Here is a 27187-nt window from a genome sequence, read left to right as displayed (position 1 = left end):
TACTGTTCCTGGCTTTAAGTGCGTTTGCCTTGTTGCCGCTCTTCGTAATGCAATTGCTTCTGCGGGGGTGGATTTCGCCTCCGCTGCTTGGAGTTCAAGGTTGAGTTGGGTTTTGGCTGGAGTTCGGCTTTCTCTACAGGGAAATCTCATTAAACTGCAGTTATTGTTCGAGTCCGGAGTTTGGACTTTGGATGTGCAGAGTTGTCAGCCCGATGAGATTTTTCGTGAACGGGGGTTGTCCTGATATCATCTGTGAGGTTGTGTCACCCTCAAGGCATATTTTCCAACTTGTGCTCGCAATTTTATGCTAATTTGGAGTTGTTCTCCGAATTATTACCCATTTCTAATGGAATGGTTCAGCAAAGACAAGCACTTTATTGTTGTTTAAAGGTTTGAATCTGTTTATTCTTTATAGAGTACAATTCCTCTTTAAATTGCTTCTTTATTAATAAGCCATTTAAGTGCTGCAGTACATCATTTATCAATACTTCTGTGTCTTAAGCTTACAGTACATGTCTTCGTTCATTAATTTGCGTGCGCCCACTGTAAGCCGCCTGCCTTAATCCCCTTTAATTACAACTCTCAATCCAATTTGGGCCACATTTAATTTAAGCCTTATTAATTAATCGCTGCCTGCAAATGAATTCCCTCCATTGAAGGCTTTGCCCTGACTTTTCCCCTCGGATCCCCTTACAATTTACTTATTCGCCACTGTTATTATTCCATTGCAGGATCTCCATGACTGCGGAGCCCCATGTCACGCGATGTTCTTCCCGGAAAGAGAAAGAACTGTCCTCCGATACTGGGTCGGATCCTGGGCAGCGGTCTGCGTTGCCAGCTGCCTGTTTACGGTGAGTTCTTACAAATAGTTTTAAATACAAATAAGGGATTAGATTTGCCATCAATGGGGCACCATAACATCAACTTGTTGCTTTATAATTAAGTCTGAAAGAGGAAAAGGTTAAGAAAACATAAATATACTGTTCCTTATTTGCTCCCCATCACACGTTTACTTATCCCTGACTGGCTGAGTGCTGCCATATTTTCTTTAGAGCTGAAAGCAAACATCTTTCACGGGTGAATCTGCTCCTTCAGCAAGTCCATTATTCTGGTGGGAGGATGCCAGGACGATGGCATTGGCACTTTAGCAAATCCCACGCATTGACATATTACCTGTCAGCGCATATTTTTCAATAAACTTGGCAAAACATATGCACAAGCCGCTCCCTTGAAAAACCCCCAAGGCGTTCTTGGCAAGCAGGATACCTCCGAAGGAGTAGGGCACATCTAGAGGATACATATAGGGGGAATAAAGGGATCAGAAAGCTCCACAGTTCGCCTTGGCATGTGGCATGTGTGAATGCGGCTGTGGGAGGACAAATGGCAGAACAAAAGTAAATTTCAAATATTATTAGAATTGGCCTTTGATATTTCGGAATGTCCTGGGCATGCCATGTCCTGTGCTCCCTTTGATTCGACTATATTCGAATGCCTTCAGGATGGATGAGCCCTGAACTAATATTGGAAATAGTTCTCGCATTGTAATCCTTGCGCTGCTGTGTGCCAGAAATCAAATTGGAAATGTGGCTGCCGAGGAAGTGGAAATGGAAACCGAACTAAAGGAGTTAAAGGTCAGAGGTTTATTGGTTGGGGTCTTAAGAAATAAGACAAATTATGGGAGGGGAAGGTTAGGGCCTAAAGATTATTTATGGATGTTTGTAGTTAAGGCGAGAGTAAATAAATTGAAATCAAAGCAAATCCGTAAAACTCTAGAAAGATAAAAAAAAGTACAAAATACCTATTGTATATTATGCCTATTGATTCGATTGAAACTTCATCACTTACATCTATTTCCGACACCATTTATCCCAATTTACTCAACCATATGCCATCACCATAAATCAATCAGTTCGCTTGCCTAATTATCTCATCTCCTTGGAACTATTCATCATGTGAAAGGTCCTTTGGCTCCATCACTTTCACATATGGAAATCAACTTGTTAGTCAGGCATTTCCCCCCCATCGTTTTTTTCCACGCTTTGTTTACTCTGGCTCATATCCATCAAGTGAAAAAAACGACAAAATTTGAATAAAAAATCAATTTAGGTGCTCTGGACCGAGCACACATGACAGGCACTAATCAACAGGAGGAACAAAAAATGAATAAGATAACCATGCTTATAATTCCCAAGCAATCAAGCGGGCGAGATGGGATAGATAGAGAGTGGAGGACCCGAAAAAGCACATCTATCAAAACTGGAGAGGTCCTGACTGACTGGAACACACACACCCATCATAAAGTTGCGCTACATCCATCAGCCCCAGAGAAATAAAGGACCTTTTTTCCGGATCCATGGGATGGGGGTTTCGGGGCCTGGGGGCCTGGGGGTAAAAACTCAACCCTCGGGAACATTGTCACTCACATGGCGACATGTTTTGCATGCTGCCTCCTCCGATTCCCCGCCCCCCGTGTGTGTGATAAATTTTTGTCATTGCATCTAATTTGTCGCCCATTGTCAGTGCCAGATATTGCCCAGCCGCCCGCCTCAGTGGGCGTGGCATATCAGTGCAACTCATAACATATAACAGCAGCAGCAGCAGAACAACAAACAACGAACAACAAATTCTATGCAAATTTCGAAATTGTTTTTCCAGGGCCAACGAGGAAGACTTTCATTTGCCGGCTCATTCTACTTACTTTTTACGATTATGATTATGTTCTCCGAGTGTTTTCCATCTCATTTTCATTTTCATTCGTTGGATTTTGCATTTTCCACGCATTCATCAGTCTCGGTTCATGCAAATTTCGCCTCTGTGTTTTGTTATTTAGTCGAGTGCAACATTTTCTCGATGATTATGAAGATGATGATGGGAATTTTCCCATTTCATAACGTCAGTTTATTTTATAGAATTCTCTTATTGATTTCAATGTATGAAATTATTAAACCGGAATTGATGGCATTTTCTGATTATTTTTAATTGAACTAGAAGGTGGTCGAAATAGCTGGCAAATGTATCTATCATTTATGGTGAGTTAACGATTTAATGACGGCCAGATTCTAGAAATGTAATGGAAATAAAAAAAAAACAATTAAAGGCTGCAAAACATCACATTTACACTGTTTTTCAAAAGGGCCTTTTCCCCTTTAAGCTTGGCTTTGAAAAGTTAACCCAAATAAGCCTCTATGAACCCTGGAAAATGTTTTTCCTCTATCGCACACACATTAAATATTTGAATGGCTTTTTATTTCGCCTCCTCCTTTCCATTTGCCATTTCGCCCTGTTTATGTGGGGAAGCGAATAGTGCTCAATACATCTCAATAAATTCCCCATGAAATGTGGGTTATGTTTGTTTTTCTGTTGATTTTAATAAACTTTCTCTTTCACTCCACATCAGTGTGTGTGGGGATAAAAAATCGCAATGACACAGAAATATGTCAATGAAAATGGCTTCTGCAAAAAAAGGAAATGTGACACACCAGAACATTAGAAAATTGCAGTTGATCCTTCGAAAAAAATATATATTTACAAATATGTGCTCACCGATGAGTTTGCCTGTGCACTCGGAATGCTTCACATTTATCTGGATTTTGCTGTGACATTCAGCAGAGTTTTTGGTATTTAATAAATAAAGTGCTCAGCTAATTGATTGAAAAGATGAAAATGTGTTAGGAAAAATACTGAAATAGCAATGTCACAAATTGTAAAAAATACATAAGAACTTAAAATATTAATGTTTGTGGGTAATAAATTGCTTGGAAATGTACCTTCAAACAAGCAAGTGATGAAATGACTGAGAATTTGTGGCCATTTCTCATACAAGATAAAATAATTTTGATACCTGAAAGTTAGGGAACATCAACTTTAAGCCAAGTCAAAGTTACTGAAGGAAAGTAATTCCAACTTTTTCCCCCAACCAATTTCCTATGACAGACCAACTTTTGTTTATCTGGGGAAACCCTTGGGGCTTTTCATTTCAAGTATCAAGCGAAATTATAAACAAGCACATTTTATTTCAATTTTCGCGAACTAAAGCAAATATTTTTGCAGCCACAGAAAACTTTTTGCACTTGCGACAGGTGAAATTGTCAGTGGAATTTCTGCCAAAGGAAACCTATGTGGGGGAAATGGGAAATGTGTAATGTAATGGGGGATTCTGTGTGTCACGTCAACTGTCAACAATCAACACCTTTTTCATTAAGCGCATTAGATGAGATGAGACAATGAGTGAGCTTTTCCGCCCCCCAACCGCCTTTTTTCCCCGACATTTGTTTTCCAATGAAAAGCGAAAAGAGGAAATGACAATGTGTGTTTGCTGAAAGAGCAAATAACCGTCTAGTCGTTGACTTTGATGACATTTTCTTAATTACAAGACCTTCTGTGGAGAACCCGAAAGGGGGGAAAATCGAGAGGCAGAAACTGAAAGTTCAGTGAGGCGCACATTTCGATAGTTGGGATTGGAGGTTGGAGACTGAAATCCGCAGACGATATGAGCAAATATGACAGCTCATGGTGACTGCATCCGAAACCCATTCTAAATTCGAACCCTTTCCCACATTTTCATTTTCTGTCAATCTTTTTTCGGTTGCTTGTTGTGACAGCTGGCTCTTCTCACTTATTTTCCCCTATTCCACATCCACACAGTTATTAATAGTTTTTAAATATGCACCAAAAATTTAATCATTGATGTGCATAAAAAATACATCGATTGTCAGAAACAGCAAATATAAAAATCGCCGCAAACATTTGCCGCAAAATTTATGCCGCAATCTCTGTCCAACCTGACTGAAATCTTTATGTTAATAGTTAGTTATTCTAATGGACGATCAACCCTCAAAAAAAAAAGCAAACCATTGTCGTTGTATCCTCATGCAAATTTATACAATTTTTTTTTAGTCTGTTAGTTGTGAGTTAAATCTAATTTATGCAAAATTCAAAAACTGGCAACCGCTGGCAGAGCTCTCAAAGCTTTTCTGTGGCTTTCAGTTTTCAACACTCCGGCGAAGAAGAGGGGGCGGTGCGGTTTTCTGGGGCGGTTAGGTGGGTGTGACCACTTTAGTTTTTAGGCTGATTTTAATGACCCGACTCCACGAAATTTATGAGCGCTAAAAATTGAAATTAACTTTTTTCTTCCATTGACCATGAAAGGCGCGGGGGCTCTAGTTAAATAATTTATTTGCCGCCGGTTGACGAAAATGTTTGGAAGAAGTTAAACTGCAGACGAAGAAAGTTTTCACTGGAGAAGTCACCTGGGGCTTTGTGGTGGAAGTTATATAAAATTGGAGATGTTTTTAAAATGTACATAAGAACCGTAATGGTTTTATTTGAGTCGTGCTCATAAAATTCAAAATTGGTCTATAAATTAAGCCACAAATATTTTGTTTGTCCACAATTAGTTCCAATGAAATTAACCATTAAAAATCGTATGTCATAATACATTTTTTGTTTGCCCACAATAAGTACTAATGAAACTAAAACCATTAAAAAAAATAGGTTGACATTACGTATTTTAATAAAAATAGCAATAAACATTAAGTAACATATTTGTATAAAAGCTTTGGTTATTTAAATTTTTGGGAAAAATCTTTAAAATCCTTTGTTGGAAGAGCTCTAATATCACCATCTACAAGTGGCACTCAAACTCAGCTCTACTCCAATGCGAATTTCCTCTGAATTTCGTGTGCGTGTTGCCAAAAGAAACGCTGCATGTTTTTCGCCAAGTTGGGAAAACTTCCGCCCCCGATGACGCATAATTTGTGGGCGTGTCAAAGGGGGCCAAGTGCGGGGGGAAAGTCTGTGCTTGCCAAATGTTTCAACATTTGCAGCTTATTTCGTTTCATTTGTAGCCAGTCACACCTACAGAAGGGCTCCCCCTTTTTTCACCCATCATGCGTGGAATAACAAATTGCCACGGCAAGCTGGAGGAGATGGGGTGGAAAGCCCCTATTTTCCTGTTGTTTTTGGCATAAATAAACAATTCAATTCAATTTCTCAGCTTGTTTCTTCTGCAGTGGAGCGTTGTCAACAAAACTCACTTCCTACTCGCTTCTCTACTCTGCACCGCCTTCACGAATATATTTTGCATTTAAATGAGGATGGAAAGATAGGGTGGAGCTGGGAAGACAATGCGTAGGTGGAAATTAGATGTAAGCTGGCTAAGAGAACTATAATTTCAAGGAGAGCCAGAGCAGAAAAAGATTTTCCAATGGAAAAGAAGAAAATTGAGAAGATAAAAATGGGTCTAAGCAGAATATATAAAGGCACATGGACGATATTATAGCGAAAAACTTATCATATGATAGTAAAGTTTAGGTAAAATCTACACATTTTAAAATAGATATAGATTTGCTCTATATTTTGATTTCATTTACCATGAAAAACCCATTATTATTTTTGAAAATGTATGTATTTCGTAAGAAATTAACAAATATATATGTTTCAAATAGTGTTTGTGTTTCATTAAAATGCATTTTTTTGAAATGGATAAAGTTTGAAAGGGAACGCATTTTCGGTTTTCAAACACCCAGTAACTAGGGGTATTTCCTCACAGTGCATCTATGTGGTTCGTGAGGGAGACTGATGTTAGCCACGACTCAGAGCCGAGAAGTGCGTTCTGCATCTATGAATAATTCAGAGGTCTCGTCGTGGCAACAATAATACTCGGCGCATTAATGCAATGCGAACAACTCAAACTCAAGCGCAAACACAGCCCACACACACAGATACTCACACGCACACACACTTGCGAACGGGGACACCCACACAAACACACACACCCGACTACCAGCTAACTGTTTCTCCCTGATAGTTTTGTAATGATCAAATTAAATGACTTTGCTTGGGTTTGGTCGGGTTTTCTGTTTCGGGGTTTCTGGTTTAGACAAAAGACTCCTTGGCCTGGCTCAGTGGGAATGATAATGAATTTATTTAAATGGCGCGTAATCAGACAGGCAACAGAGAAATGCACAGAAGGATGGCGAAGTTTAATGTGTGAGTTTGCGGTTGGGGAAAGGCGGGCAAAACACTAGCCCTCTGTGTGTGTTTGGGCGGATTGTAATTGCTTTTAAAGCTTTGAGGAATTGTCAACCATTATGTTGGCCTTATCTCGGGTTTTATCCCTGACTATCCATTCCCAGCTGGCCCTTTTGGCAAACCGGAAGAAACCCCAGATTGGTTGCTGGTTAGCCAAACTGGCAATTGTTGGCAATATGGCTTAATATAATCAAAGTTTCAATTAGGGCAATTGAGAAACTATGGATGATGACTGGATAGGATAGATGGCTAATAATTTATATTAATTTGAGCAAAGGACAACGTTACGTCTGCTTAATATTACTGAGGGGACTAGTAAATCATTACAGGTTTATTTTTACTAACAATTTAATTAAAAAATAATACAGTGCCTATAGTCTCATTTTACCTTCTCAGAATATAATTATTTTTGAAGTGATTAAAGTTCCTCAGCCCTATTCTGCTTTTGTCTTAGCCTTCTGCCCAAGAGCAAAATTCCAATTAAGGACATCTCAGCCGTATTCATTAAGGCCAACTGGCCAAGGAAAACGAAACCTTGCGAATTAAATGAGGCTCGGCTTTTGGAGTAAATGGCACAACAATCACAATCAGCTAATGTGTAGAGCCTAATGACCAAAAGGCGGTGGGAAGAGGACCTGTAATAGGTTCTCCACTGCCTTAATGTCGCCGCACTCATATAAACACTAATGCGTTTTTAAGGGAACATCAAAGCATATCTCGGGTTAATTAAGGCGAACCTAATTAAATCTACATTTATATTTAATACGCGTTCTCCCCTTCTGTTGACTTTGTTGCAGGTGCTCACCTTCCTGATTGACTCGTCGCGTTTTCGCTACCCGGAGAGGGCCATCGTGTTCCTGGCCGTCTGCTACTTGGTCGTCGGATGCGCCTACGTGGCGGGCTTGGGGGCGGGCGACTCCGTGTCGTGCCGCGAACCATTTCCGCCGCCCGTCAAGCTCGGCCGCCTGCAGATGATGTCCACCATCACCCAGGTGAGATGCAACCCAGCCGGGGAAACCAGTCCTCACACATTTTTAATGCCACCGAAGAGGGCACTTTTATTTGCTAAAGCTGAACAGATGGAGAAATAATCATTTTTTACAAGAGCTATACTTAAATTAAATATTAATGTTCACAAAAAAATATTTAAAAAAAATTCGTAAACTCAAATTGGTAGTAAAATTACCTACATTTAAAATAGTATTTTAAAAAATCATAACTGGGCCTTTTTTAACTTTTTTACAATTTACTTTCATGGTAATAACTTTTAAGCTAATTGCTTTTTAAATTTTGTAAATACAATATTAGGACTTCAAATTAAAATTAATTTTCAAACAATTGTGAAACAAAAGAATGTTAGTTGAATGAAATGTTTGCTCACAACCTACTTTAAGATTTGGGCGAGAAAAAGGACCCTACATTTATTTTAAACTTTTATTATACTCTTCTCCCTACATACCTTGCCAGCCAGGGCACTGAGAACTCTGCCCTCCCCGACTGGCCTTAAATTAATTGTGATTTTATTGACCTTATTTTCATTGCTTTCCCGACAGGGCCACCGGCAAACCACGTCCTGCACGGTTTTATTCATGGCACTCTACTTCTGCTGCATGGCGGCCTTCGCGTGGTGGTCGTGTCTGGCATTCGCCTGGTTTTTGGCCGCCGGCCTCAAATGGGGCCACGAGGCTATCGAGAACAAGTCGCACTTATTCCACCTGGTCGCCTGGGCGGTGCCCGCCCTCCAGACCATCTCCGTGCTGGCCCTGGCCAAAGTTGAAGGTAAGTTGGCTTGAGATCCGGCCAGGATTATTATCGATTAGCCACCAATGCGACCTTGATCCGCTGCCGCATTAATCTCCCACCGTCCACATCAATTTCTATCACACACTCCTCCCCAAAAACCCAACTCAGCCAACGCTGCTGCGGTTTTGGGCAATTTGAACGCGTAAGACGAAACCGTCATTAGACATCATTTGCGGCATTAACTGTATCTGTTTCTCGTGGCTATGGACTGGTTGCTATCAGCCAGAAAGAGCTACAAAGAACTTGGGAAAACCAACAAAAAATTAAAGATGAAAAAGGTGAAACAGTGGTCTAAGGGTGTGTAAAAAGTTTCAAAGGTTTTGGGATCAAAAATTGGATAAAAACTATTTTTTTTTTTTAATATTAGTTATATGGAAAGTTTCAATGATTTTGGGATCAACAAATTTAAAAATACACTAAATTCTTTAAAAATATTTTTTTAAAACTATTTATTTTCGAATTATTTTTAAATATAACATATATAAGTTAAAAAACTCCAAGATTTTGATTTCTTTGATCATAAAACTATTTTATTTTTGTTGATCTGGTCTTTTGAGAGATTAATATTATTCTAAAATACAAATTCTATAGTTATTAAAACCCAGAAAAAACCGCACAATTTCAAGTTCAGGTTTAAATATTACAAATTTTAAAATGTAAATTTTTTTCTAAAACATATCCCAATTTTCCAACACCCAAGACCACTGTAGGAATGCGTGTGCCGACAGTTTCTCAGTCATTTTGTGGTTCATTTGAGAACGAGGTCTTGGGCTGGGCTCGGTGGTTATACGGGTCTGGATACTGAGATACTTTCGGAGGCTTCTAATGCGGCTGTCCGCGATTTCTAAACATTTTAATGACCTACGTGGTCGCGGGCAGGCACGAAATAAATCTTGACGACCAACCAAAATGTAAAACACTGAGGGGAAAAAGGAGAAGAGCCTGAAAACGGTCACGTTAAAGTGCCGTAAAAATTGGTGGACTCCGGATGAGTTCCCTCTGGTTTTTTAATCGGGCTCCCGAGTCAAAGAACAAGACCAAAACTGATTCGCTTAACGCGCTGCCTCTAAGCCAACTTAGAGGCCTTTGCGCTGTGGCCCATTCTGGGGCTCATTTCACATTTTTGGGCTTAATTAGATTGCGGCTTAATGACTCAATTGTGTTGGCCGGCCGAGCTCCTGTTTGCCCTCCCTTTCATTTCGCATCTATGCCTCTCCCTCTATAGCCCGGACAATTTCCAATATGACCAGACGGTAGTAATTAAATACAGCAGCACATGATTATGGCTTGTTAGGCAAATCGAATGAAAGTCATAGACAATTTGAAGGGGGCCGTCGAGTGGGAGGCTGAGCATGCCCGCTGATGGGCACTTATAGACCCGGCATTAGCTGGGTCTACTTAATGCTCCGGTTACGTAATTGGGGGAGTGAGTGAGGTAGGTGCCAGCTTAACACTGGATTAGTGCTGCAATGTGGTAAACGCGGCTGCGAATCAGCATTGTCCGACTATCCTGGCGAATGTCAGTTCACAATGGAAGGGATTTGCTAAGTCAATCAACCCGAAGGGTTAAGCTGCTGTGAGACTCACCATATGAACATCTGCGAGTGAAGGTAGGGCGTAGATTTGTTGCTCATACGTATTGGATGTACAAAACAGGCAGGAAATGGATTAAAAAAATATATATTACCTATACAAATATTTTAAAACTTTGTTATATTTTTAAATGATCTTGTCTTCCTTTGTAGAAACTCAATATACTTAATTGCATAAGATTTTAATTCTTTAAAAACCAAGACAAATAATTTTTTTTTATGAGAAAAATAATAATAAACAACGATAATTAAGATTCAAACCTATTTTTCAAACTTATCATCGTTCATTACTTTAAGTCTCAATTTGCACAACAGACTTCCCCTTCACACGATTTCCCGGCGATGAGCAATTTTTCAATTGCTTAACAAATATAATCAAATATTTTCACTCTAGCCCAAGCGCACACAGCCAGTCGAGAGGCACTCGCTAATGCATGCAAAATGCCAAAAGCCATAAAAAACATATTTTCCCCTCGTCCCATCTTATATAAAAACATTAAAGTCGCAGGCTAGGGAAAAACGATTTATGGGAAAAGTCTCCGAAAGAAAAATTAAAATAAAATGATGACTTAATGCACTACAGGCGGCCAGCGAAAATCGCTGTTGTTGTAAAGGGGCACTCCTTGAGATGCTGCGCCAGGAAAATAACAGTAGATGGAAAGGAACAGGCGCAGCCGGTCCGGTACACTGAGAAAAAATGTTATAAATGATTTTAAAACGTATGAGAATTGATAAAAGATATTTTTATGTGGGTTAAAGGCTTTAATCTGACGAAAAATCGAGGAGATTCTGCATTAAGTACACAATGTATTTCTAACTTTATTTTAGTTACTACATGAGACCAAAACCTATTTCATTTCGCTTTCTCCCAGTGCACCAGGCCCGTTCAGAAACCATTCAACGGCAATTAATGTTAAATTTAAAAATACATTATTTTAATGTGTCGTCGTCAGTCGGCGTTTGCCGGCGTAAGAGCGATGGGATGGGACAGTTGTTGCCTGGGCGTTGATGATGGCGGTAGACGTCTACAACAAAAACATGCCAACATCGACTGCTTTTGGGCAAACAAAGTCTGAAACTCTCGAGGCGGGAAGCTTGGAAGCTTTGGCCACCGGCTACGTGCATTGAATCCACAATTTGCGCACGTTCGTTGCAAACATTGAATAATGCTCACTGAGAGATAGACCCCCTGCAAATCCCTGCCCCCTGGCACTCCCCTTTAAACACTTCTGGCCAAGTAAATATAGCAGGCAGGCTCCAGGGAAGGGGGCCAAAAGGGGAAGTTAACAATTTGTATTGACTCCACAACGCGTTGGCAGCTCATTTGATGGATTTCCCCTCCTCAGACAGACAGGGATACGGGGGGGGCGAGAACTGGACTGGCCCATGAATCACCTGTACTTGTCCACCTGCAAATGTCCAGTTCCGTAGGATGCCATTTGCTTTGTGCTGCGAATATTAAACGAACGAAATTGGTCTGCATTTTGGTTTTTGGGCCAAAGGCATATGAACTCTGGCACTTTATTTAGAATGTCTAATGCCTAAACATGAAATAATTTAAAATTTAAGTAAGAAATTGAATAAATAATAGAGCGCCACAAATACCTTTTAAATTAGGTAGCCCATTTTTTAGGCACATGAAAATCCTAGGTATACCCCTAAATAGAAAAGCAAGCCAAAGGCAACAATTTGCTTTACTTGTCTAGAATTTATTACCATTTTGTAGACATGCTCAACAATTATTTTTCATTTATAAGAACGTTAAAAAACGAACCGACGAGCGAAAGAAATATGCAAATTAACAGGGACCGAAAGAGAGGCAGAGCAAAGGAAAATTAACAATTTGCTGCGCTTTTGCGAAATTATATGCCTGGCAATCGTAAGTCCGTCGAGGAGACTTCTCCGCTCGCCTTTTTCTTTTCTTCATTTGTCAAGTTATTAAAGAGCAGAGTGGAGTGGAGCAGGGGGGCGGGAGGGTCGGAACTAAATTAACATAATTTATCCAAGGCGGGCTGCTTTTTTACTTACCAGGGAAAGAGCCTCAAACAGAGCTCAACTGGAGTACAGTGGATATAGCGAATTTTAGAAGAAGTATAAGATAAATGTGTGATATAATAACAAAAGAATCTTAAAATATAAAAAAAAAACTCAAGAAACGTTAAGTTTTGTATATTAGCCATAGAACACTTTCTACCAAAAACTGGTACTAAAAATATTATTTGCCCCGCTAAAAAAACACAACTTAGGAAAATATTTAATTTTTAAATACCAAAAATTTATTTATAAGAATTGATATGCTAGTGCCACCCACTGTATCCCTTCGAAGGGAGCCGCTGAAGAAATGTAAGCAATCGATAGCCACTTATCGAATGGCATAAAAATACTGGCGTATGAATGATTTATGAAACAGAGTGGTTTTAGAGTAAAAGTGCAAAAGGCTTCCCCTTTCACTGGGGGGAAATGCACTTTGCAATGCATTTGGTCAGCTGGCAGGAAAGTCAGCTCAGAACGTTATGCAAGTGCAGGCGGAGCTCAAGGATCATGGAACAAAAGTCGGCTAGCTCTTTGACCTATCTCCCTCGTCCCGTCTCTTTCTCCCGGCCCCCAGCCATCCCTTTCACTCCCATCGAGGGGCCGCTGCATAATCAAATAATGCGCTTTGGCATTGCAGTTTCCATGGCAATCGTGCCGAACATAACCCACACAGAAGTGAAATGCAATGAACGGCGCAGAATTAGAGTGAGTAGCTGGCTGGCAAATGAAATGCTAAGGTCGATTCACGGAATGGAGCACTTTTCTCGCATGCAAGTCACATAAACAGACGGGGCTCTGAGAAATAGAAAGGGAGGGGGCTTGAGTATGCGACAGGGACGGCAAGTATGCAGCATTGGGGACAAAACTTTGCCTGCAAAGAATCCACAAACACTGGGAATCGATAAATTACATACATGTTTTGAAAAGCGCGATACCCTGTGGAAAAAATATAAGTGATCTTTATGAAAAATATCCAAAAAGATCATTTTAATTGAAGTTTCTGAAAAAATATTATTTGAATTTTATTTTAAAATAAATATCTTTTCTGCAATTTTTAAGCCATTGAAATGTAAAAACAAAAACAATATTGTTTTGTTTTTCAACCCGTAAAAATGTCCATCGCATTTCTTCATAACTTTATGACATTTTTCTGCGTTAATCCCACGGTCCATAAAATCCCTCTTTAATAATGGGAAAACAAATCGAAAATGTTGATTCGCCTTGGCTGTCTTCAACCGATAGCTCCCAAGTTTATATACCCCTTGAAATGATTGAAAGTCAATCCATATGAAGAAGCCACAATGCAGTTGACCGCAGCAACAGCGGCAACACCAACGGCAGCAACATGGCCAACAGCAACACCGCCACCAGCAGCAACATGCAGCATAGCAGCACGAACAATGTGCGTTGAATGGCATGTGGCAAAAGTTATGGAGACTTTGGCGCGTAAAACCGGTAGCTAAAATGGCCGAATCGACCAGGGGCGGGTAGAAAAGGGGGGCTTTGGGGGGATCGGCAAGAAATGGGGTTCACAGACGCGATGAAGACAACGGCAAAAAGCGTGAAACGTGTGCGTGAGCAGCAGTGGCAACAGCAGAAACAACAGAAACAGCAGCAACTGATACGCAGTTTGAGATACCATGCCGCGATGTTGTTGCTACATTGGCAACACGACTACAAGTTGCTATTACCCTGGCCATATCCAAGCGGCAAACGGCATCGGGCCTGGTCCTCAACTTCACTTGCTACTGCTGCTCGTTGTCATGGCTACTGGAATGGCATGGCAAAAGCTCTCGGAAATCGCGGGAAAGGCGAGTCAGGTGGGGGATAGCCTTTCTTTGTCATCCATTTGATTACGTTTACAATTTGAGCAGTGTCCAATACCCTGGAAAAGATTATGCAAGCTGCAAGGTGGGGACCAAAAATCTTTTCTTTAACAAGGTATTTAAATTTAAGAATAAACAAAATATTGTAAGGTGTAAAGGGAAACCTTGAACATCTACTGAAACCCTCTTTCCTTTTTTTTATAAATATTTCTAATAAAGTTTAAAAATTTTTTATCATGCTATATATTTTATAAGAAGCCTTAAATCAATCTGTTTACCAGCTAAATATTTTAGGCAAGGCAAAAACAAAATAAATGGGGTAATACTAATACTTAACGATTTTCTGGAGTTATTTTTCCTTGCCTTACCAATTATTTATGTGGAATACTTTGTAAATAGGCCAAAATACTCTGATTACAGGGTATGACCATTGCGACATCTAAGCCAAACAATTGAGCAGGCAAAGGTTTCACTTTTTTCCCCAATGCTCATCGTTTGTGCGGCTGCTGCTTCTTTTGCCCAGACTCGGATAAGATTTGTTTGATTTCATTTTTATATTTTGTTTATATATGTAAGCTTTTGGCAACACTCAACCTAGCGGGGCCTGTACGTGCTCCATTTGGCTAATGTCATTTTTATGAGTTTTTATTCCGTTTTGCGCCATAATTTGATTGCCATGTCTGGCACATTTTTTTCATGGATTTTCCTATTAAATGATTGGTCAGCAAATTGTTTGCCGAAAAACATAAGCGAGATAATTTTTTAAGTATCAGGCCTGGCGGCCAGAGTCTGAAACGAATTAACGTATAATTATATAGAACTCGTAACGGCTCGGATCATTATAAAGTCATAAAGCTTTTGTCGGCTCCGGTGGTCCAGTGTGCCCACTAATTTGCGGCAATTAAATTCATTAATTCAAATTAATATGATTCGAAAAACATTAAAGCCAAGTTAGGAATCTTGTGGCCCGAGGGCAAAAAGCAACAAGAGAAAGAGAGAAGTGTGAAGCGGCATAAGGGCCAATGACCAGAAGGGAACAATGGAAACCGTACAAAATGAGCAGGCTAAGTGTGAAGACGGCCAAGTTAATGAATCTCCAAAAAACAGCTGCCGGCAAAAAACTAAAGCGGCTTACTCTAAAAATAAAATGATGAAAAAATCAGGCTTGTTGACTTAAACATAAAAATGTGCAAAATAATCTACTGAATACTCCTTTGTTCCACACAGATTACAAAATATATAGAAAAACATTTTCTTTCATTGAATTTGTAGTTTTGATTTGCTGACATTTTTTTAGAGCTCCATATTTTCCTATTAAAGTTGCTGAACAAAAATAACAGCTGAAAGGAAAGCTGTGTGAAATAGACTTTTGTATTAGAATAAATACAAAAAAAGAGCATTAAACACATCAGTAGATTTTCAATCGCGTTTGCCCTAAATTAAAGGTTATGTATCCCAGGAGCACCCCAAAATGCTGATGACTTTTCATCGATCTGCTGCAGTTAAGGAAGTCTGAAACTGTTTTACCTCCGGCAAATTGAGGCGGAGTAGGCACAAAGACCAGGCGTACACCCCATATACACCCAGAAAAATATCCTACCCCCTGGGTGGCATCCTGCTGGTCTGTTTATTTCTAATATCCTGCCAGTTGCTTTTTTTTGGGTGGGCTGAGGATGGGCAGGTTGAATGGGCGGGAAAAGCGACAATAAACACGCCCACACGAAATTTGCGGGCGAAATTGTCTTTTGCGGCTGCCATAAAGCGCAGCCGCTGTCGATGTCATTAAAATCTCTTTTCGGCACCGAACTTCGCACGCCGCCATATCGATGGGATATCCCTCAGCCAGGGGGCAATTCGGATGCTTCCTGCGGTGCTTGCCAACACCTTTGACCTGCTGGGTTAACGCCACGATTTTCCCCCGAATTTCTCCCTTTTGTCTAATTTGATAAGCGAAAGGAGGATTTCTTTCGGCGTGTAAATTGCTTTTCTGGGCCTTTTTCCTCGCCTTTTTCTGGGCTCTTCCTTTTTTGTTTGGTTGGCGTGGGTTAAAGTGCTCAAATCGCTGGCAGGCAAAAAAGATTTCCGTTTCCAGCGTCTTTGATTTCACTCGATTTCAATTGTGCCACAGCAAAACTTTTCTTAATTACGTTGGGTCATAATTTTTTTCGGTTATTTTCGGAAACGCTTTTTTGTTTTCTTGTCGAGTGCAGAGAACTTTCGCTTAACCCCACAGCGGTCCCGCACAATTTATTGGCACAACTTCAAAAAAGTTTTCCACATTTTTGGTTTTTTATATTCCCCTTGGTTTTTTGCTTTTGTTCTAGGCCAACACCTTTAACATGTTTTTGGCAGCCCCCGAAACTAAAAAAAAAAGTGCGAAAAGTTTCTCACTCCATCATCGTCCCTCTCTCTCACTCCCTCGCTAGCCATCTCTTTCTTTCCCCCGGCTTGCATGACACGTCGTTTTCGCAGCTTTTTGTTTGTTCATGTGCCAGGTGCAAGGTAATGGGTTAATTAGCCCTGTGCCTGTGGACCACCAAGGGTTAATTAAGTGGCATGAAATTCCTAGGAAAAAATCCGTTACCAAATTGATTATAGCAATAAAATTAAAGGAGGAAGGCAAACTTAATTGAAAATGGGTCACGGAAGATGAAAGTCGGTTATGCATGGGTGAGTTGGGGATCAAATTGTGATTTGGGTACGAGTTCTGTTAGGCTGAAGGGTTTGGAGGAGAGATAACTTTGATTTCCGGTTCAAAGTAAAGTCATTTTCAGGGTTTGGAAAGGATTCCTTCGGTTAACTTGTCAATTTTAAAAGATTCTACTTAATAATGAAAATAAACAAATTTTATTAGAAAAAAAATGTTATGTTTCATAAAATTTTAGTTATGTTACATTACTTAAAAGTTATTATAAATAATGATTATTCAACATTTTGTATCATATGTAAAATAACAAATTTATTTATCAGTTTTTCTATTAAGTTAGTTCCAAATTGTCTACCCTCTGGGTAACATTTATATAAGGGTGACTTTCGATCGGTCAATTTATACATCAAGTAGAAAAAATCGGTCAATTTATACATCAAGTGGATGGCCTCCCCTCAGGTTTCAATTACTTGAAGTACGATAACTCAATCCAAGTTGCAGGACCCAACAGATGACTAAGCTTCACACACTCAAATGGATTCGAAGAATATTTCAGAGTTACCCCAAACTTAGAAAATATCATCCCTTAAAAATCTCAAGTTCCCTTTCAAATATTTGCTTTATAAAGCTTACAAATTCGTGCAAAAAATATTTTCGAGGGAGCCGCTGAATGCATTAGATATGTTCGAAAGGAAGGAAAAACATAAAACCGAAACACAAAGGAACTAACAAGCGGTTCCACCCACTCCAGCCCGCCAGCAAACTCTTCTAAGTGATTTCAACCCGGAAATGCCCATAAATCGATTGGATCTGGGGAGCATGGGGGGAAAGTTGGGTTCTCTGTGGGTTTCCCCACACTGGGAAAATTTTATTTGAATTTGAAACAGAAAATAAAAAGTAAATGATTAAAAAATTATTATTTCTTAAATATACCTTACAGCTTTTTAAATACTTACATAAGTATTTACTTTTTATAATTTCCAAAAAGTTTATTAATTTTTTTTAAAATCATTAATATTAATATTGTTCTAGTAGTTGAACATTTTTAATAGGTGAATTTCTCGGCTTTTGAAGTATTTAAAGTACATATGATTTTCTCCCTGTGCGTGGGTTTCTTTGGCTGCGGATGCATCAGACTTTATGGGCTAAATGAATGAATTGAAATGGGCGTGGACGAGTGTGTGTGGCTTGTATCGACTTGCGGCACACTTGTCTGGATTTTCCACCCCCAACCCCCCGGGCAGCCCTTGGAAAACACCTCCCCTTGTGTGTGGGGCACAATGCAAATAAAAGTTCATTACAAGCTCAGGCCAAGGCGCTTAAAAAAAACTGTTGTAACCAAGGCTTTTGTTATATTCTCCGGTCTGTCCCACTTTGTGTTGTGAATTCTGCCCCTTTTATGGTCAACGGCCCCTTTCTGGCGCTTAGGATTGTGGGTGGCAGGCGGTGCAGACGCCTGGCCGGAAATGCCACATCCGTGTACAAGTCCATAAAGTCAATAAGGAAAAAATGGTAGAAAATAGCGAGTAAAGCGAAGGAAATTTTGAGAGCCAAAGGGGAAATGAATTAAGAATAAGCAATGATTTTCCAACTTCTGTTTCCTCACATTTATGATATGGATGTCCGGTTGGGACTCCTCAGACTCTAGCTCTTTGATCGTAAAATCTCTTTAAATTATTAGACTTTTACGACCGATAACCATCAACGGATTAAAATACGACATGAGTTTATGGCCCGAAGTTGTAAGCTTTATTAAATATAAAACCAGCATTAGCTATTAAAACTTTGAGAGGCTTATCCATGACAACTGCCGAAAGAATATTCCCCTGATTTAATTGGAAATGTCACCGATCTCAGGCAATTATCGTAAATTATACGCACGCGCCCAAATCCAAATATTATTATTATTTTTATTACGTGCGTAGGCAAAACAAAAATCAAAAATTTCCAACCACCCTCTAAAACTTGAGGTCGTCTTTGGGGTGAGTTGTGCATAATGAAATGTCAACAAATGTGGATGAGAAAAGGGAAGCTGCCAGAAGTATGTATGAGCTAGGGCTAGCACATTTCCTTTGTTTCAGCGGTGGTTGCTCGACTTCCCCCGAGCCTTTGAAGTTGACTTGCGGAAATTGAAAACTTAATTGGCAGAGCTGTCACACAGCTGTGATGTGATGCCAAGGCGCCGAATAAAATCGGGGAAAGGGGAAATTTTATTAAACATTTAACAGATTAAAGGTACCCGTGACGATGTTATGACGTCTAGAATTTTATTAATTTTGAAAAAATTATAAGTGTTATTTCCACCTGCATCTGAAATTCAAAAATCTCGTTATCCTTACTAAACCGAAAGTCTTATTAGACCAACTTTATCCTACAAAGACTATATCTCCCAGGAAAATCTCCATGTGTGACTCACGAACAGACATAACAAATAAATCCCCCAGAAAATCAAAGCCAGCCAAATCCCGTAAATCGCAAATTTTCTATGCATTTTACCCGTTTGCAGACTCAGATGTGGTAAAAAGGAACCCAAACAACCCCAGACGAGAGAGCACACACATACATATATATATATATATAAAGCGAAACCATAAAAAATGCAACAGACCATAATAATTTCAACGTTTATTTTTTCGAACATTTTCTGCTTTTGTCGCAATCTTCCACAGGATCCCACAGCCCCAGTCCCCCTTTGGGTCCATCGAATCCAGGGTCTGACTATGCAAAAATGCAGCAGCCAAAAAGCACATAAAATTATTATGTGACGAGGAACGTGGGGAGCGAAAATCTGTGGGTCGTCCGGGGGCGGGGAAAATGCGGAGTGACAATGCTCAAAGGCATTTCGGACTCGGCCAAAAATCAGACTCAGCATGTGCGCACAAAGCTCAAATAAACTCAAGTTGTTGACAAAGGGGTTAAAGGCCATAATTGTGGCCGTCGGCAGAGGGGGGCCAATATGAAAGGGGTGGGCCCAGCCCTCCTCCAGGGTTCCTCGGAACCCCCCGAACGTGCCAGACTGAAAGTGGAATTTTCATTGGATGTGTAAACAAAACCAGCGGGGGAAAATGAGCCAGATGAGCTGGTCGGAAAAGCTCTCCTAGCGGTGGCACTAAAGTGATTTTTCTAAAGGGGTGCTCCCTCCTTTTACGGGCGTGTTAGTAGATATTTGTTCACAAAATTTAATTCTCTAATGAAAATTTAAATGAAAGTTTTTCGCTTCTAATAAAAACGTTAAGAAGATATACTATCTAAATCTATTTTGAAATGTATATATTCGGACATTATTGGCCTTACCTTATTAAAGGTTCTTAAAATTTGTTGTTCAAAATAAAAGTTATAATCATTTAATACGATTTCTTTATTAAATTAAATTGAATTGTCTCAGTTTTAGCAATTATTTTGTTAAACTTTCAAAGTTTTTATCCACTTTGCCAAACATCCGTTGTTGCCCTTGGTTTTTTCTTATATTTTCTTTTTAAATTGCCTTACTGACTTGGCTCCCTGCCTTATCTCCACGAAAAGATTTCAAAGCTAATAAAATGTATTATCAAACTTTTGCAGAAGTTCCTTTGAAAAGCAACTCCATAAAATCAAATTTATGTTTTACCTGCACGGCCCCCACTTTCCAGCTGCTTTTTCACTTATTTCCTATATCGTTTCTACTCCCCCAACTGCAGGAGGGCGAAACCTCTGGTCGCACTTTAAATAAGCATTAAATTGATACAGCAGAAAGTTGTTTCCGTCTCTTCCCCCTTTTCTCGCCCCCTCTCTCTCTCCCAAGGCGCACTCCAGACACATTCTAATCGCTTTATAACTTCTAACGCAGTTTATCAGAGCCGTACCGCAGCTCACAGCCCCTCATCCCTTAATTCCACCACCCACCGAAGGCATCCCACCCATACCATTAAAAAGGCTCAAAGGCAGAAGTTATTGTCACGCACTAAAGTCACTTTCATGCGGAGTTGTGTGGTGCACTGGGAAAAAATATCACAGAAATCGGAATTTTTTGTTGGAAGAAATGCATTTTATTGGCTTTTTATATCTTATCGGTGTGATTGCCATAACCTATTAGTTACGTCATGTACAGCTGCGTTCAGATGTATAGATTCATGTTTCATTATTCATTCAAATTCTAAAAATGTAAAGATATTCATTTATTTGTCAATAAATATTTGTTACCAATTTATTAAATTTTGAAATCTTTATAATATATGTATTTTCCTGATATATTTTCCTTGCAAAATCCCCATCCCCAATAAACAAGTCATTCTACTTGACACAGATAAGATTACTAAACAAAATGTAAAACCAAAAATCTTTGTTAAGAAACGATAGCAAAATGTTTTTGTTTTTCACTGTGCACTGTGTTTTTTTATTGGAATGGGTGAATTGGAGGATATGCAGACCCCAAACCATCAAGCCAATCCCCATGCAAAAGCTCTCTGGCTATTGCCTTCTCTCCCGCACTTTCACTGGGGTTTTCTTGGGTATCTTCAGTGTTGGTTTTCCTCGCTTTTCTTCTTTGTCACTTTATTTTTCCTCTTTTTTTTTGGAAGCTACGTCTAGCAAACAAGGCGGAAATTATTGTCGGCGGCGTCTAACAGTTTTTTTAGTTCCTACTTTTTCAGCCATCTTCTTGCATCTTCAATATTTTTTGCAATGTCAAATTTTTATTGTGTCTGAGGAATACTTTTATTTTTCCTATTTTCGCTTTTACTGTGATTGCATTGGCAATGAATGGAGAAAAGTAAAGCACCCTAAAAGTTTGAATTGAATGAGTAATTCCTTGTATAGATTGCACACAAATATGGCTATCTTTATAGCCCTATTTGAGCATTAGCAATGGAACCCAAGTGAATCCCCAATGAGTCAGTCGAAAACACACCCCTTCCGATAAGATAGAACCGCAAAAAACAATACTATCTGAAGAGCCAGGACAGTCCAGTGAAAATAGTATATAAATTGGTCATATCTGAGGATTGGAAATTAGTTCGCATTCAATAGGCAACGAGAGAAGTTCTCAAACGGAATACATCAATTCTAAAAAGGATTTCAAAAGTATCTACAAAATGCCGCCACCACACCACGAGGATCGTCTGTTCGGAATCCACTTTGGACTAAATTTGGGAGGTGGTGGTCACCATCACCACCACCATCACCCACCGCCGCCTCCGCCACCGGTGCACCACCACCACCACGGACCACCGCACCACCACGGACCTCCGCCGCACCACCACCACCACTATGGACCACCACCACCGCCGCACCACTTCGATCACCATCACCACGGCGGCCACTTTGACCACCATCATGGTCCTCCGCACGGTCATCATCATCATCACTGGTAGGTCAGTGTTGGAAAAGGGCTTTGAAGTCCAAAATCCTCTGATGACATACCTCCGGACAGAAGGAAGGATGGTTACCTTATTTATTACCGAATTTAAATTATAACATATACCAAAAAAAATATTTAACAAGAAAAAATATTAAAATACACTATTTAATACCTGAACAAATATGTTTTTAAATACAGCGTTCCTAGACATTTTTGTGATAACTACTATAAGGCTTGTGAAAAATATATAGGAATATTGCGATACAAACTTATCGCCATATTTCAAGAGCTTACCATTTGTTACAAAGCCTTAGTCATTTCTTTTGTCAACATCACTATCTAATGTAATCATAGAAAGGAAGAGTACTTCCCACATACTTAATAACAAACCCTTCGACAATGATTAAAATAGCACCTAATCTTATCTTGAGTGACAGGACCACCACAAAGAACCATTGTCTACACATATTTATTAATCTGATTACAAAGTCAAGCGAATCAAGAATATTTTCAGTAATGAATAGTTAGGGAAATTCTAAACCGTTAAGAAGATTATTGGAGCCACAAACACGTAACCAGACCACCCACAAAAACAATTTGCTAAGCCGATAAACACAAATGAAATTAAATATAATTTCAGCTCGGTTTGGAGTCGAAACTTTGAGTTCGTTTCGGGTGGGTCAAACAAAATGTTTGCCAATTACAAAACCATTTCAAAGTGTTTTTATTTCTTCTGCGGTTGTCACAAAACGCTAATTAGACAGCAGCTACCATATACAGTGGGTCTCTCAGCGCCCGTATATATTTGTCTGTGGGTTACGGCCTGTCATAAAACGTAAAATGCTGCCCCCGGCGTGGGTCGTATGGGTATCGACACCTGGAAAATATTGGTAATTAAAATTTGCCAGTTGTCGGCCAGAAAACCGAAAAAAACCGCTTCCATTTCGGCCTGTCTAATAATGTTGTAAAACATGTTGCCATTAAGTCAAGCGACGCCAAAACGCCCCAAAGGCAAAACAGGAAAACTGTGGAAAAGTGATTAATACCCTATATATCATTTGCATGTTGGCAAGAAAAAGGGAGTAATACGATAAAATGTTATAAAAAAATATGTTTAATTTTAGATTGCGTGCATTTTGCACAGTCACTGAAAAATTTTAAATTTACAGATCATTTTTAGTTCCTATTTCAAGGTTTTTTTTGATATTTCGTGTCAAATGTTTACTCACGTTAACCTGATTTTTAAAGAAATTCTCTGAAAAATAAACATACATTAAACCTGACAAAACAAATTAAACTTATCTACTTTACATACCCCCTATCTCTTTATAAGATACCTTGCACTTTACCATCGCTTTTTTGCTGACAAGTCGCGCTAATGGAATTGGTAGCAGAAGGTGACACTCGAGCACTCTCCTCAGGTTTTCGGACCAAGACTGTCAATTAAATATGAAAATTATTCGTGGCCTGCCTATCAGCGGTTTTTTGACAATTTCATGGGACAGGTCGGCAATTGACAGCCTTGGGAGTGGGGCGAGTGCCCCTCCCCCTTAAATTGAGTAGATGACAATTAACGTCTCAATTCATAAATGTCGCGTCTGGAAAATCGATTCCTCAAACCGCGTTGCTTGCTTTTAATTAAAAAACTTAAATTATGCCCCTGGCCTGGCCTGATCCATGTTTCAGCCGCAAATGGAGCCGCTCGGCAACTTCGTATATCTTAATTGTTATTTGTATTTAATTATATGGCAAGTCGGCTCAAGTTTGCCGAGAAAGTTGAAAATGTTGGAAAAACAACGGCAAGTGGGTGAGGAAAAAAATAGTCAAGTCAAAGTTGCTTCGGCTTTTTTCCGTAATTAAAATGTTTACTTTACATAGTTGGCCAAGTGTTGACTCTACCGGTAAGAAGGTGAGTTGAAAGATGAAAGAAAACAATGGCAAGAGATGCTGGGGCATTCGTCAGATACTATCGGATATTATGCAAGAGGGGAAAATAACAGTGAGAAATTGGAGAAACTGTTGGGTCACAGAGTTTTCTCTATAAGTAGTTGTGAAGGAAAATTATTTGAAACATAAGATTTTATAAGCGAAAATTGTCCTTGATTATCTAAGTAAAATTTCTTATAGAACCTGTCCAAATAAACTCTGTACCCAATGAACCATCAAACCATACCTCAACAAACATTTGTTGGTTAATCAAAGCACTAATTTCCCAATTTCCTTTTCTTTCAGGTATGTACTTAAGGCAGTTCCACACCATAAACTAGAATTATGAGTAGTGTAAGTAATGAAATGCTCAGACACTGATCACCAATTCGACCTGATGGTCCATTAATGAGTTTACCTAGCTAAAAGTACCAGCCAATAGCACAGAGCCACAAAAAGAGGCAATCAAAGCGGGAGACTAAACCCATTACCGTACTCACTGCCTCCATTGGGGGGACTAATCATAAGCCCATTCACATAACAATCAAAGGCAATTTCTGGAATTCAGTTGGCAGGATTACTGGGAATAATTTAATAAACCCATGAAAAATCAAAAATACGATAACGGGGTCATCATTTTCTCCTGCTACCCCGCCCACACGCGGGGCAATAAAAATTCCCCACCAAAAATTCTCATTAAATAAACATACCCGACGCAGAGACAAAGGCCAGGCCATATCGAGTACGCATTCCGAAAAACTAGTCCCAAACTAAGGCCGCGTAATGTCGCTTGTTAGTACTAATGATGGGCTGGACCCCGGGCTCCTCCGCCGTATCCATATCCTCTGAAAATCCCCTGCTCCCATCGGGAAAAACGCAAAAATAAATTTGTACATCTGCGATAGAAGCCGCGATATGGCAGCCATGGCCAAGAGACCAAGACCTCGGAAGGCCAAGAAGGAAAGAGCGTTGGCCATTTCGCCTGCTTGTCATAAATTGCCATGGAGCGCCAACAACAAGTTTCCTTTGACTTCGAGCCTTCTAGGCGCATTATTCTCGGCGATGGTAGCGTGAGCTTTGAGCAGGAAAACTAATAGGGGATTGGCTTTAAAATGCTCTTAAAGGGTCCTGAAATATGGGGTTAATTAAGATATATTTTTGGACGTGGGAAAAGATTTCACAGAGCAGATAAATCATTATATAAAACAAAGGGAATCTGTTTTAATATAAATAAAAATATTAGAGCCTTTAAAAAATAATTTTTTGCACGTTAAAAATATTAGAAATTAATTTTTCAACTAAAATATACATTTAGATCCAACAACTATCAATTTTATTCAACATAAATTGAGTTCTAAAATTTCCTACCACTATATTCAAATTTTCCGTATTTGCTTTTCTTGTGACTTCTTGGCCTACCATCTCTAGTCTCCAGTCAAGACCCCCAGGTCGGACCGAAAAAACCGAGTCTGCCACAGTCCATTGGATCCCGACCGTCGCGTCCAGGCTGTAAAAATTAATAGCCAACATAATAAGCGGCATTTTATGACAAGCGTGCACCTCAGCACACACACACACATACACCTTTTCGTGGAGACGAGGCCACGCCCCCTAGACAAGCGCCCCTTATGTGTTTTTTTTTTCGTGCCAGGTTCGAGGCCTTTGCAAAAATTTCTTATAGACTCACACGGCAGAAGTCATTAGGTGAGGGATCAGTTGGCCACGCTTCTTCATCGCAGTCACTTTGAAAATTACGCAAATTGAAAGTTACATCGTTAGGTATGCCGGCAAATGGGAAAAATCAGGAGGAAAACTCCCCCTCAAGGAGGCCCCAAGCCGCCCAACAAGTTATGGGTGCTACAAGATTCCGCTTTATGATAATTACACGCAGCGCTCAGATTTGTTTTTATACGATTTTTGTCTAGGAAAATTGAAAAACTTTTCCTCGGCTTCGGTGTTGGCTGTTGTGTTGGCTTGTGTTGTGCGAGGAAAATAGATGGTCGATTATGCAAGAGTTGATATGGGAAGTTTATTTATATAAACAAGCTAATGGATTTTTGTGGCTTTTAATTGGAAAAAAAGGAATTTGCGGCATGATGATGAAGTGCTCATAAGTCATGGCTTCACGCTGGTTAATCTCAGGTCTTTAGTAGTAAAAACTGGTCGCTTAAGGCCTGTTCTTCTTAATGCGAGTTAAAAATCACTGCTGCAAGAAAACCAAATAAATTAACAGCCTCTTGGATCTGGGCTCCCCTAATTACTTCATGTCATAAACAGAACCTGCCTTGGGATCCACATAAAATCGACAGCCTGAAGCCTGAAAAACCTCATACGACCCACTCTACTTAGAGAGCCAGCCATAAAACTCTACAGAACTCGGCTGGAAATCGTTAACGGTCTAGGCCTGACTTTTAATGCCCCACTTCTGACCAAACAAAACCAAACAAATAAAAAGATAAAACACATAAAAAACTAAGCACAAAGTTGCCAAGTTGAGTTTCAAATCGAATTTCGACTTAACTTTTGATTGTCTTTAAACGGGTTGAGTCTCAATAAAAATGATTGAGTGATAACTCCAAATGGTAATGACCAAAAAAAGGGAATGATGCTGATTAGTTTTGAATGGAGTTGGAAACTAAAAGGGAAATATATTTTATCTAGGCAAGCCATTCCGTTAATAAATCTTTCAACACAGCCAAATCGAAGACGAATCACCCAAAATGAGATTTGTCAAAGTCTTACGAAAGCCCAGCGAGGCTGGCATATAAAATGCAAATTAGCTACAAAATGGTTTATCTCTTATCCCCCGCCCCAAGCCCCCTCATCCATTATTCAGTTTTTCTCCATCCAGCACATTATATATTTTTCTTATCTCCCTCGAAATGCATTTTCTCGATTCGCTTTTTATTTATTTTTTCCATATTTTCTCGGTTTGTGGCTTGCATTTTTATTACTTGTCAAAATACAATAAAATTTATGGCAAGTTGGCAAT

General features: G+C 39.5%; 2 protein-coding genes and 1 long non-coding RNA gene across 3 annotated transcripts in view; all 3 read left to right on the top strand.

The window, feature by feature from the left end:
• The window catches only part of LOC108035360 (frizzled), a 94660-nt gene that overhangs the window by 32074 nt on the left and 35399 nt on the right, over positions 1-27187 (top strand). The window contains exons 2-4 of the mRNA XM_017110958.3: positions 732-851; positions 7830-8024; positions 8586-8811. Coding sequence (XP_016966447.1) covers positions 732-851; positions 7830-8024; positions 8586-8811 — 541 coding nt within the window. The remainder of the gene's footprint in view (positions 1-731; positions 852-7829; positions 8025-8585; positions 8812-27187) is intronic.
• The window catches only part of LOC127010837 (uncharacterized), a 30497-nt gene continuing 15448 nt past the window's right edge, over positions 12139-27187 (top strand). Inside the window, exon 1 of the long non-coding RNA XR_007763657.1 lies at positions 12139-12306. This is a non-coding gene — a long non-coding RNA (uncharacterized LOC127010837). The remainder of the gene's footprint in view (positions 12307-27187) is intronic.
• On the top strand, positions 21934-22450 carry LOC108035361 (uncharacterized histidine-rich protein DDB_G0274557). The gene has a single exon (XM_017110959.3). It carries the CDS (start codon positions 22004-22006, stop codon positions 22280-22282), a length of 279 nt encoding a protein of 92 aa, XP_016966448.1. The 5' UTR covers positions 21934-22003; the 3' UTR covers positions 22283-22450.

The sequence above is a fragment of the Drosophila biarmipes genome, chromosome 3L (assembly GCF_025231255.1).
Source record: "Drosophila biarmipes strain raj3 chromosome 3L, RU_DBia_V1.1, whole genome shotgun sequence".
Classification (NCBI taxonomy): Eukaryota; Metazoa; Arthropoda; class Insecta; order Diptera; family Drosophilidae; genus Drosophila; species Drosophila biarmipes.
Note: the sequence above shows the minus strand (reverse complement) of the source record. Positions and strands in the feature narration are given on the sequence as shown.

Coding starts and splice junctions, on each gene's coding strand:
- LOC108035361 (XM_017110959.3), top strand. CDS start 22,004: ATGCCGCCACCACACCACGAGGATCGTCTGTTCGGAATCCACTTTGGA.